This window comes from Pleuronectes platessa, chromosome 9 (genome assembly GCF_947347685.1).
Source record: "Pleuronectes platessa chromosome 9, fPlePla1.1, whole genome shotgun sequence".
Classification (NCBI taxonomy): Eukaryota; Metazoa; Chordata; class Actinopteri; order Pleuronectiformes; family Pleuronectidae; genus Pleuronectes; species Pleuronectes platessa.
In genome coordinates this window covers 21,998,553-22,012,004 of record NC_070634.1, presented here as the reverse complement: position 1 = coordinate 22,012,004, position 13,452 = coordinate 21,998,553, and the positions used below count along the sequence as shown (strand labels likewise).

The window sequence follows — 13,452 nt, the reverse complement described above, 5'->3', positions numbered from 1 at the left end:
CATAAAAATACTTTTTTAATAAAAGCTGTCAAGCAAGATTATAATGTGTGATGTCACAGTGAGACATGATGTGGAGCTGGCACGATGACAAAACAAGACTGAACCAACAGGCTACAATGTCAATCACTCATTTGTGCTGCGTCAAATACGGCTGGACCTGTTTTATCAGTTTCCTTGGAAAAGTGATCAAAACATATTCCATTAGTAAACTCTTCAAGTTCTACTGAAGTACAGTAACAATCTGTTTTACATTACAAATCCAGGTGCAGTAATTTCTCCTCTAACAGATCATCCGGGGGAAATAATCCCCCAAAATCCAAGGTTGAAGTGAATTCCCTGCTGTTATGATGAATGAATCATTACACTGCCGCTTTAATCATTTACACTTGAACAGTCAGAAGCTCACCGAGGTTTGTTTGAACGGTTGACCTGATGAACTGGGTTGTGATGATGAAACCAAAGTGTACCATCTCCTGCTGAACTCAAACAATGCTCAGTACTGTTTGCTCACATGCTTCCACATCAGCAGAACGGAATCCGCTGTCAACACCTCGAATACGTGTCCGTAGATGTGCCAAGGAGAAATTATGAAGAAGTTCGTTTGAAAGCAGATACACATCTCATTCTCTATCTTCAATGCCTTCAGCTCTCTGGCTCAGATTGCATATACCACTCCTCCTTGTTTCCTGGGAATCACCCAGTAGAGTAGGACTGGGCAATACAACAGAATCAATAACAATGGCAGTATAAATTTCATTCATAGCAAGATAAGAAAAGTCCAGTATATATATATATATATATATCGATATCATGGTTGTGCAAGAGTTTTTTTGAAATATTTTCATTTTCTGCTCATTAAGAAGAGGTGTTAAAACTCAAAATAATTAATTATGTGACATTTATCATAATAATTAACGATATTGACTGATGTGAAATTTGTGTCTCAATTGATTCTTGGGCCACATCGTCCGGCCCTGTGATGTGGACTCACAGCTTCTCCCTTTGAGATGAGTCAATTGTTTTGTTAACCTGCCGACGAAGTGGAAAGAAATGTAAGTGTCTTACACAAAAAGAGAAAGTGTGAGTGAGTCAATCAACAGTCCTTTTTGTCTTGTTTTTCCTGTTCCTGTTATTTCGGCTTGGAAAGAACGTGATTTATTTATGCTGGGAGAGAGGTTGTGTAATCGCTGCCCCTTTGCTGGATTTGCCAAGGTGTGTTTTCCAGAAGCCTCCTGATTTGATTGCCGTGCAAAGTTGTCGTCAGCGGATGCTCACTCCCTGCATCATTTGAGTGTGCCCATTTAAGTTGCATTTGAATTCTTATTTGAATGTTTCCACACCACTTTTCCATCCACATCACCCAGTAGAAACCAGGTGGCTGACCCATGGCCTCTAGGAACAAATCTCACTAATACTTACACCTACAGAGCGTCCTGGGTTCGTCTGCTTGGGCTCACACATTCAGGTGCATGATCCAAATCGGCCACTTCAATTCTCCAAGAAAAGTCACCAACCTATCAGCACACAAATCAATCACAGTCCAGACTTTTCTCGATTGTGGTTCCCCAATTCTTACATAAACTATCACATCCTATCACAGCAGGGGTGTCCCTCTAAATCTAAATATGTTTTAATATTCTCCTTTAACATTTAATGTCTGCAACTCTTTAAAAACTCAACTTGCTCTCATGGTCTCTGTGCTCTCATCCGGTTATGAAGCAGAAAAATGAGGTATCAGTGGGGCAGTAGCTCCCTCTAGTGCAAAAATATGCCAATTGTTTCCAGTCTACAATGGCTGTTAGTGTGGAGCAATCTATTTCTTCTTCTTCTATTTCTATTACTTCTTCTTCTATTTCTATTCTTCTATTTCAACTTCTTCTCTTTCTTCTTATATTTCTTCTTCTTCTTCTTCTTCTTCTTCTTATATCTCTATTTCTACTTCTTCTTCTTATATTTCTTCTTCTTCTTCTGCGTCATAATAAGCAACCTAAAAGCACTCACTCTTTTTTATTTTTATAGCACTGCCACATCACACAGCAGCATGAATAAGTAAAAAGTTACAATGTTAATAATCAATAGCAAAAGACAAATAGAATATATTGAATCATTTCTTCAGCCTGAATCAAAACTGAAACATTCAAAAATAATTATCAACCAGAATCCATACATTCTTATGTCCTTCTTAACACGTTTCAAAATCTCAAGATGCATTTTGTTTGTAATCCAAATGACTCATCAAATGAATCCCATTCAAAAATAAAATAGAATATAAAGGATTTAAAACTCATCTTAAAGTTAAACATCTCAGTTGAAAATTGTGAATTGCCAGTTTGCTACTGGACCAGATGATGTGCGACCATCATCATTAATTAATCCTTACTGCCATGCAAAATCAATATCTATCCTCTTTAGCACAGTGGTTTAGTATCTACGCATATCAAGTGGATGACTGAGGTTTGATTCCCCGATGGGGAGGAATTTCTTTCTATATCTGAAGATAAATGTATATTTAAGTCCTCGCCTCGGAGCTGGAACACTGCGGCAGGATGTTGCTGTGAAAAGGTTTCCCTCTGTAACAACTCAATATGTCTTAAAGGTTCGGTGTGTAGAATTTAGTGACATCTAGTGGTTAAGTTGCATGTTGCAGCTGAATAACCCTTCACCTCCCCCTCCCCTTCTAAACATGAAAGAGAACCTGTGGTAACTTCAGTTGTCATAGAAATTCAAAAGGTTAAGTTTGTCCAGTTAGGGCTACTGTAAAAAACATGGCTGCCTCCGTAGAGAGGACCCGCTCCAGACAGAAATATAATGTATTTTTAAATGTATAGGGTCCATTCTTGTGAGCTTAGTGCTCACAATAATACTAATGATAGCACCTCAAAGCACCAAAAGGTTTTCAAATAGATGGAGATAGAGAGGAGATAGGTCATGTCCGAAAACAGAGTGAGCGTCTATCTGTGCCATTTTTTTTTGTTGTGGTTATATGTATTCCTCTTGTTCTCCTCCACCAAAGTTCCAGGCCAACAGGGGCAAGACAAAAACCAGGAGAGAGCAGACAGGCAGGGGGCTGACAAGGGCAAGTTTATTTGACAGTTTGACCCTGCATGGTAGCACATATCATAGAGAGACCCCCTGAGAGATGGAGGGAGCAAAGAGAGATGGAGACGAATAGAGAAAGAGTTAAGACACAAAAATATATAAAGACGGAGACAAGAACATCAGTGGTTGAGCTGTACTCATTTTGTTTGCCTGCCTTAACAAAACCAAAAACTTTATAATGCTGGAGATACGACGGGTAGTTCTTATGTTTCAAAATCATAAATTTGAAATTTCAATAGATAATGAGCATTAACAGCATCTTCTAAATTCGGTTTATTGACGGGGTCGCAAACCAATTTCCAAAAAGGAATGTACGGCATGTGCTATTTTACTTCTCTCTCCCTTTTCATTACTTTTTAAAGAAACATACAAAGGGGCGGAGGCTAAGATATATAGAGTAACCAAAGGTTCAATGGATGTTACATTATATAGGAAATTTATGACATGGTTAGGGTTAGGGTTATTCAGAAAAATGAACAGCTGGTTTAATATGATTTAAAAAAATTTTTTTAAACCAGCATGACTGACAAGTCCTGATAAATATACATGGCTGTATATTCATGAATGTATAACAGCCGTTGTCCTGTTCACCATCCTTTTACATTCATATACACTTCTCTCACTCTTGAATTTCAGTTAACTCCCCTGTTTTTTAAATGTCCGTGGTCATTGCACTGTCATCGTTGTCTTTCTTGTTTTACTTGTTTTTTGACGTGTTCCATGTCTCTTTGAATTACCCTGTACGGACAAATAAAGTTGTTTCGAATTCCAAAATTCTCTTAAAAGTTAGTATCCATCTTATTGCTACCTCCGTCAAGGTGTATGCTGTCCTTCTACTTGTACTTCTTGTTCACTCAACATTATTACCCACTGGTCCCGGTTCCACTGCAGGGCCAAGCAGGACTAATCGCCATGTGCCACAAGTACTCAAAGACTTTTCAACGTCGAATCAAGGAGGATTTTCTCCTGAGATATTCAACTTGTCAGCACTCGTCATGCACCACTATAAATAAACCTATAGCTCGAGCCTCGTCTGGGCGCGCTGGGGGGAAACCAGGCCACATGATGTGTGTGGATGACAGTTCTGCACCAGTCAGGGGGTTTGGAGATAATGAATAATGAATTTTCCTGATGCTGATGTTTAAAATCTGATACAACAGAGTGAAACAGAGCAGGAGGCACAGACACTCACAGACACTCACAGACACACACAAGAGCAAAAGAGTTCATGACAGGTTTCTATTTTCGAGTGACAGAAAGTGTTGAATTCTTCAGTGCACATTTCACATCTCGACAAATGACATTGACCCGATTTAACAGGTAGGTTTAATTGGAGCCTTTTCTTTGCGACGCCTTTTCCTGAAACGTGTCTTGTTCTGTAATTGTCGACAATGTGGAAATGAACTGGATCTTATACTGACAGTCACAGTCCTGCCACACAGTTTGATTTTCACCAGGCCGTGTACAGACACAAGGACGATTTATAAACAACCAACAAGCCTGTAATCAATTTCTAAGTCTGCACCTGCGGTTTAAAATACATAAACTCACTGATAATGTGTTTTCTTGGAATCCTCAAATGCTTCCAGTTTGTGTCTTTTTTTGTGTTTCACCGACACACAACTCTTCTATATCCTGGTCAAAGTGTATCTGCACGCAGTAGCAACCGAATGAAGGTTGCTTACTGTGGTGATGGAACCTTTTGAGGTTGAAATGTCAGATTGAGAAACAAATGCAGTTTGATTGTCTGGGCTGGAAAATGCAGTCATCCTTACTGCTGTGTGGCTGAGCAGCTTTGACGCAGACGTAGAAGAGCAGAAGCTGATGAAGATGAGGAACAACACCACAACCTCAAGAGAGAATGAACCCAAGTTGTATTTTTACAGTAATACACACTGAAGTCTTCAAAATCAGGTTTATTGGCCAAGTAAGTTTGCACAAACAGGGAATTTGACTCGGTAAAGTGGCTCTCAGGTGCTTACACAGAATACACATCACAAAAACAAACACAACAAAACAAAACAAAGCAAAACAAAACAATACAAACAGTCCGAGCAGTGCGACGGTTTAAGCAAAGAAGTGCAGGTGTGCATATTACAATTATCCAGTGAGGGTGAAATAAGTAAACATAATTAAATATAATTATAATATATATTATATATAATATAATATAATACTGACATTTGTCAAACACCTTTTGTTGGATCTTGAGCTGTTGCAGAGGATTGGACAACTTTTTTTCACTTTCTTTTCACTGATCCAAAAAAAGCAGATATTGTTAAGTGATTAAATCTTGAGTAAATACATTCTTAGCTCACATTTTACAGAATGATGCAGAATCAGGTCGAGCGAGTTACAAGAGTAACGCTGAACTGAAGATCACAATAACTCAGAAGTTACAAAAAACTAGCTTCTTTCACCAATACACAGCGAGGAAGCTAAACATTATCCCTGCCTGTCATGAGGAAGTGCTTCCTGGAAAACATTTCCTAACAGACGTTACAAACATCCTCTTCCTACATGTTAAAGTGAGTTTAACATTTACTGCAGATCGGCCACACTACTTGAAAGAATGTTGCACTAATGAAGTTCTGAATCCGACAACTACAGAAGAAGTTTGAATCCGGAGTCATTTTAATTTGAACAATAACCATTTCAATAAACCATTGGATTCTATTTTATTTTTTCACCCATATTTAAAAGCTTTGACTGTTTTTGATGTAGGAACCTTACAACATGTCAAAACAATACAGGCTTTTAAACTATCAGGAAAAACTTATCAGTGGTTGCAAACTGTTGTGTCAGTTATAACCGCTAGATGGCAGCAAACAGCACAAATCCAGGGAGGAGCAGCTCTAATTGTTCCACGTTTTACTGCAGTTTGAGACTTTTTCTGTTTGAATATAAGAGTTTAAAGTTGTTCAATATGAATTCACCTCCAAATAAAGTGAATTTAAAGTGAGATCACTCGCTTCTGTTTCTCTACATGAACAACAGGTGCGTTATTGGCACGTATAAATGCCCAAATGACGCATCACCATTTGTTAATTGGACACACAGAGAAATGCGTGTGTTTTCGTGTAACGTCTTTGTCGAGTAACGCGACCGAAGTGAAGTAAATGACACACACAAGGAACCCAAAACCTTCCCATCCAATCACAGCCCCGCTCCCCTCCTGCACGGGGCACGTTGCGCCTCGGATGCCTCCTGCCCAGCGGAGAGGTGGTCTTTGTATGACTGAGCTGAACAAGGGCTCCTGCTCCTGAGTCTGCAGATCCAGCAGACAACAGGCGCTGCTGCAGCTGCCGGGACTACACGGCTCCAGCTCCCACAGAGGAAACCAGAGAGGAATCTCTTAACTCCACTTTCTTTGGCTGATGTTGGAGACCTCTCGGAGCACTTTTCAGTCCAGTGTGGAAGCCTGATGTCTCTGCCGTCGGCTCGAGATTCACCCTGAACAAAACTACAAAACTCTGCCTGAGAAGAAAAGTTAGAAATGGGCTCCAGGTTGTTGTGTCTGTCCCTCGCGCTGTCAGTGGCGCTCTGCGCCGCGCAGGACGCAGCCAGCGGCGCCGTGAAGGAAGAAGACATCCCGGAGGGCGCATCCACCCTGGCGTTCGTCTTCGATGTGACCGGTTCCATGTACGACGACCTGGTCCAGGTCATCGAGGGTGCGTCCAAGATCCTGGAGACCTCGCTGAGCAGACCGCAGAGACCCCTGTACAACTTCGCCCTGGTGCCTTTCCACGACCCAGGTAATGCACTGAACACACAGGCACGGGAGGTCTTTATTGAATTCCCTCATTACGCACGGCCCTTTTCGGCTCTGCTGCGCCGTGTTGTGATTATTTGCTCTTTGCAAGGGAAACAAAAGAAACGTGAGAAATGTGATAGTTTGCTGACAACCCGCCTCTGAAGGCCTAATGTCCCTCACACCTCCAGAGCAGGAGCCGTCTCTGCGCACAGATGTTCAGCCTGGCGGTCACTATCATTAGCATTCCGTCAGGGTTAGTGTGTGTGGCTTCAGGTTTGATCATTATCATCACCCCTGGGTGCTCTCTCATTCTGAACGGCTAATGCCTGGGCAATATACTGTATCATTGGGCCTTTTAAAAGTAACCTTGGCTTGTGGGTCAGAGGTGCTCACATTAAACTCGACAGATAATAATTCACATCGAAGTAGGATTTGAGGGCACGGGGGTGTATGGCAATGCAGACAAAACCCAGCAGAGATTCAATGTGGGTAGTTCAGCTACAACTATTCATATTCACCATCACATCCACAGTTGTACTGAAGATGACATTTCTCGTTTCGCTGAGGGTAAGACTATTTAAAATCCTGTAATTACTATTTTCTGAGAGGAGGAGGAGAGGTCACTTACCTGTTTGCCTAAAAAAACACCACCATCAAAGGCTGCTGTCATGTCATGTCATGGGGGGGGGGGGGGGGGGGGGGGTTGTGTGCCGATTGGGAGGTGAGAAGTGGACGGTGCCCACCTGCAAAGAAACACTCATTCAACAACAAGAGCCAGGGGAGATGCTGCTGAGACGGGAACTGGTCACTATAGGAAAGGATTTTCTTTTCTTGATGACCACGCAATCATACAGGGCATCCATGTGCACACTGCATCATGTACACTGCCTGAGGACACATCAACAGGCACTGTGGAGAAACCGGGGTTTAAAACACCAACCTCGTGGCTAGTGGGCGACCCGTTCTACCTCTTGAACCACTTGGAGGGTGTGGGGATCGAAAACAGTAGATCTTGCAAAGGTCATCAATGCCTGATAGTGAAACAACTGTGGGGGGGAATCTGAGTGTTTGTTGTACTAGTGACAGAATTTGAGTACAATCATGCCATAGTTTACTTTTGAACCTTATATAGTACAGACTTACTACTTCAAGATATATCTGTACACAACGTCTTCCTCCCAGTTCAACCTGAGTACACTTAGCAACGGTAGATACCGACTCGTCCAAGAGATCTGAAAGAGGGAAAGAAATGAATAGACAGGTGACATGTGGGGTGGGGAGGCAGATTCCTATTCCAGATGTTTTCTCTCCTCGGACTAAATTTCAGCATGTCACAAATTCTCATGGAGCCCGATTCCTCGATCACTGATTCAATCCGACAGCTCTGTGCCTAGAATAATAATTATATCCCCGAAGAAGAAATATGCTCAGTATACACAAGTGTTACAAATGATGAATTCAGGGTTGTGCGTCCCAGGGGTGAAAGTAAATCGAGGATCATTAGCAGATGATGAAAGAGCGGTGATGCATCGTGTCCTGGATAAAGCCAAAGTAATGAAAGAATATGGTGATTCTAACTTGCATTGTTTCCCCCTCACGCAGTAAATTGAAACCGCAGCAGCTTGAGACAGACCTTGAGTGCACGTCGACTTCTCTTTGCAAACTGCCCGTCCTTTGCGTTTGTCCCTCACCACCGAGTGGCGTTCATTGGCTCCTTAACATGTTAACGAGCATGTCAGGATGTGTTCTGCGAAATCGCCCGGAGGGGAAAAGAGGAATGAATAGCAGAGCCCACTGTAACCAGAGGGTACCGCTGGACATTTCCCCAAATGTCGTCCTGCCCCTGTCTCTCACTCTCTGTCCTCCCAGTATCACTAACCCTCGGAGAGAGTCAGTTTTTTTTTTTTTTTTTACAGAGGAACTTTTTTATTTAGTCTTAGTTTCACTCCTCTGACACAGATCCATTTCCTCCGCTCTCCCTCCGACCCAGCGCGATAACACGGTCCCTCCTGTTTGATTTGGCTCCTGTTGAATCAGAGGCCCAGAGCCGCGGCTTTATTTACACTGCAATCTGACATTGTAAACATTAGAGTGTGTGTTTGTGTATTTCTGTCGGCCTGTATTGTGTGTGTGTGTGTGTGTGTGTGAAGCGAGAGTGTCAGGAGGATGCCTGGATATTGGGGTCAGGCTTGTGTGGGAAGATCAGTCAGGAAGCCCCCCCCCCCCCCATCCCGTCCCATTCCTCCATCCTGCAGGGAGAGAAAGAAAGAAAGCAAGAGGATACTTCACAAGTCATTTGACTGAGGCACAGGGGTTGTGGGCCTAGAGAACACTCACATGAAATCCTGCTAGAGTTGAATTACAGCCGCCCCTGTTGTGTTATCATTTCATAGCGTGGCTGCTTTTGGAAAAGACTTTCCCTTAATGAGGGAATCTGCTGTACATTAGCGCCCTGGACTGTTAAAATAACAGCTGTGAACACGGACGTCTCTTTTTGTTTCCTGCAGTTACAATCCAGAGAACGACAAGTAATCTGTCATGAAAGAATCCAGTCTCAGGCTGAGAAGTTGAAGGTGTACTGACAAACAGACTCTCTGGACTCATGGAATATTTATTTGAGATTTTACAGCCGAATAAAGTTTATTTCACAACGCTGCTGCCGTTCCCAAGCCGGGACGTTTGGCCTTAGTCCCGGCACTGATGTCAAATTGTGCAGCTTTCCAATTAACCATTCATAAAGCACGTTACAATAGAGCAGCTTTCAGACGTGCACTGAACTCCAGACATCTTCCGGAGTGGCTGTATGTGAGAGATTGCTAATGTCCGAATTTTCGGAAACTTTTCCTGCTAGCCAATAAGGAGAAAGTCTGTGTGCCCATGAGCGAGTACAACAGGAAACTGACTGGCGAGTGACCTTGTTAATAAACTTTGTTACACACGACAAACAATCCAAAAATGAGGAAAATAATTCGTAGAAGACTTCGACGAAACGTTTCAATTGGAAAGGGAACGAGAGTCGAGAGCTTTTGGTGACGAGGGCGATGTTGGTGTTGATGTGCTGTAAACAATCAAAAAAAAAAGATTTCCGTTAACTGGACATTCTCCTGTTGTTGTTGACGTGTCTGAGCTGGAAAGACAAACTCCGGCAAATAGGGTCTGGACATTTCCCAGAGTTCATGTCTGAGAGAAGTCCATTTTGAGACACACACACATGCTCGTCCTTGTAAATGGCACCGTGCTGTGAGGGGATGTGTTTGTGGGTATCTCGTATGTGCTTGTGTTAGGGTTTAATTGGCTGAGGTTAAGATGGGTCAGTGGTTTGGGTCGGTGGGAGACCTCGACACAGCCAGAATGCATTGAGACGGCAGCCCTTTGTGTTGTGTGGTGTTAGCTGTGCATTGTAGCATTGTAGCATTTGAGGGTGGTTGCATCCACATGAAAGGGAATCTGTCTGGATATTTGCCTCGACTTTGGAAAGACGATGAGATTCAAGAGCTTTTGGTGATCAGGGCGTTCGCTGGGGTTGATGTGCTGTAAACAGAAAAACATGTGCTTTCCCCAGTAGAATTTATACACTGTGTCCTGCCTCCTGCATGATCCACTCAGGTGCCAGCCCTGTCCTGCTGTTGGGAATACACCTGACCAGGACAATCCCATGTTTCATTCTGTGAAAGGCAAACTCTGGAAAACGTCCGGACCCAAGTTTATGGACATTTTCTAGAGTCTGTGTCTGAAAACAGCTTATCTCCCAAAATCCAGCTTGTTTCTATCAAGAACCCTTTGAGATTTAAGATTTTAAAAATGAGATCAGTTACTGACCTCTTGGAACCGAGTGGATATGGAGTGTCCTTTTCCTGCCAGTCGTCTTTTAGTTTGAGCGAGATGGACCGAGCCCCTGGGAGCGGAGTGACACACGAGAAAAAAAACCTTCTTCCTCCGTGATCAAAGACGCCCCCGTCACACAGCTCCCTTTGTTGGCGTGCAGCGTCCTCCTCTACCATCCCCTTTCCCCTTTGTTTCCCTTTATCCAGAGCGGCATTTTTTGGTCTGCTCTGCCCCGCCCGTCCGAGATTACAAGGAGCCTGCGTTTAGCCGGACAGAGTCAATAATGATGCTATTAGGCAGGAATGCCAAAGCAGAGAGGTGGAGGTTTTAGAGAATTAGAGGAAGAGAGCGGAGTGTGGCAGACTACAATGTGTGTCTGTGTGTTTCATGTACTAATTGACCTGCCCGGGATTATTAAACTGGCCTTTAATTTTTGGGGCTGCGTGCACGCACCTCCTGAAATGCCCCGAGGTGCTCTTAGCGCAACAGCTTCAACTCCATCGAGCTTTGTAATCGGTGCTCAGGGGTTATCCCCCCTTTCATCTCTGAAGTCGGCACATACCTGAGTGTTTCTACAGGAACACTTAAAACCACGTCCGTGTTGGTCCTTGTTTACAATTTGTTCATGTACGACAGCTGTAGAGATTCCAACACCACGTAAGGATGAAGGATGTAGCCGGTGTTTAGAAACGTCACAGGTAGTTGACCTTGTGATGTTCCGGCTGACATGGAGCCATTTAAATGAAATGACCCAATCAAGGAGGGATTTGTGAAACGTTTCTGTTTCTTGTTCTGGACGGTGAGACGCTGGTTTCCCTCTGGGCTCCGGATTTGTTTTCCAACCTCTGTTGAACCTAGACATTGATCCTGAGGATTCATGTGCCCTGGTCCTGACCTTCGGGGCTCTTTGACCTCACTGTCGGGCCATCACCAATATCCTCCTGACCTTTGGCGGCTGGTGTTTGTTTGTCCTGCAGCATCTTTTGAGTAACTACGGATGTTGAAGACAATGTAGTACCAAACACCACCTCAAGGGAACAGGATTAAGTAAGTAGAACAGAACCCTTAAACCCAATCAAGCTGCACCAAATGGCACAGATTCATAAATGTCAGTCCCCATTATCGTGCCTGAGTTTTTATTTTGTAAAGATCCATGAATTATTCCTCGTGTAATCTGTGAAAATGTAAAAAGTATATAAATATAAAACAAACTATCTCCCTGACCCACACCACATCCTTCCACCAGGTTTCGATTCAATCCCACCCATAATTTTAAAGTAATCTCGCTGACTAACAGACAAACAAAAATGAGAACATATCCTCACTATTTGACTAATTTTCTAATAGATAAAATATAGATATGTATCCGGAGATGCTCCATCCAGGGGGCATGGCTTGTTGCTGGTTCCCAAGAAACAGAAGCGTAAAAAAGCCTGTCATCTGTTTGACCCACACGACCTGTAGTGAGTGTCCAATCGCCTGTTTGGCTGCTTGTCTTCAGATGTGTTTTACCGTCCTGGGGCGGACATGTTTACCTGACCTGTCCGTAACTCCGACCATGTGCCGACAGCAGAAGCAGCCAGTCACTCACTCCCGAGTCCATTTGTGTTGGAGAGCTGAGCTCCCGAGGCCAGTCAGGTGATTCAGTGGGTGAGGAGCAGCTTCTAAATGCTGTTCTTGTGCTTTGTTGCTTCCAGTGCTGTAATAGCATTGAGAGTTCAGATGTCTCGACTTGCCTAACACAAAAGATTATAATAAATTCAAGACTAACAGATCTATTTTAATGCCTGTAAAAAATTTTGGGGGATTTCAAATCACTTTTTTAAACTAACCTAGAACCCGAGTGCACAGTTTCCAGCTACTGCAGTCATTGTATATTAGAATTTGCCAGTCAGCATTTCTTATGCTTTATTACCCTAATCTGTAAGTAGCCAGCTCTACACCTTCCTCGAATTAATGTTTTATTATCACAATTACAGTCCCCAGATCATGTCTAGACATAATTATTATTCAGGAAATATTTTTTTTATGTATTTTTAACACATATTCATTCATGCATTGTTTTACATGAGTCTGGGGGACTCATTTGGAACACATTGTGTTTATTTCAACAGAGAGCTGGTGCCAAGGTTGAACAAGCCCATGTTTGGTATGGCATGACCTCATGTTGGCTGTGACTTTCAAGGCTTGTTTTTTTTTATCAATTGTGTGAAAGCTGCTCATGTACATTTCAGTTGAAACATGTGTGTGTTTAGAATGACATTTAGTTTTTAGTACTTTAGTGATAAAATTAGATTAGAAAGACACAGTGTTTGCAGGATGATGGTTTATGGGCAGGACAGCAGGGGCTCCGCTTATATTATATTATTTTTTGCTTTGCCTCCCCAGTACAACCTTTTGCAGTTATATTATTTTATTAAAATGTACTATTTACACTCCTTCTCCACCTCCAGAGAAACCTGAAATGTAGCGATGAAGCATTTTCTGAATGCCTGGACAACTGTTGACTCGTCTGTGTGTCTGTATCAGAGGAAAACCCATAAAGATAGACGGGTGGGATCAGTGAAGATATGGAACAACAAAGAGGATTTTAACGGACACTGAGGCATGTATGGGTTCTTAACTGAGGCAAATGTGTCCGAACCAGATAAGTGTTAAGGAAATTACTGGCTGCCAGGTTAAAGGTCGGGCCGTCAGTGCCCTCTGCCCCCTGCCTCTGAGGGGTCTGTTTTGAGGGAAGTCATGTATCATGAAGACCACCTAAGATCAATGTT

At 42.8% G+C, this 13,452-nt stretch overlaps 1 protein-coding gene across 1 annotated transcript in view; it reads left to right on the top strand.

Moving 5' to 3' along the window:
- The first annotated feature begins 6,336 nt into the window (after window positions 1-6,336).
- The window catches only part of hmcn1 (hemicentin 1), a 77,295-nt gene continuing 70,179 nt past the window's right edge, over window positions 6,337-13,452 (top strand). The window contains exon 1 of the mRNA XM_053430487.1: window positions 6,337-6,854. Within this exon, the coding sequence (XP_053286462.1) occupies window positions 6,596-6,854 (259 nt within the window). The 5' untranslated portion in view covers window positions 6,337-6,595. The remainder of the gene's footprint in view (window positions 6,855-13,452) is intronic.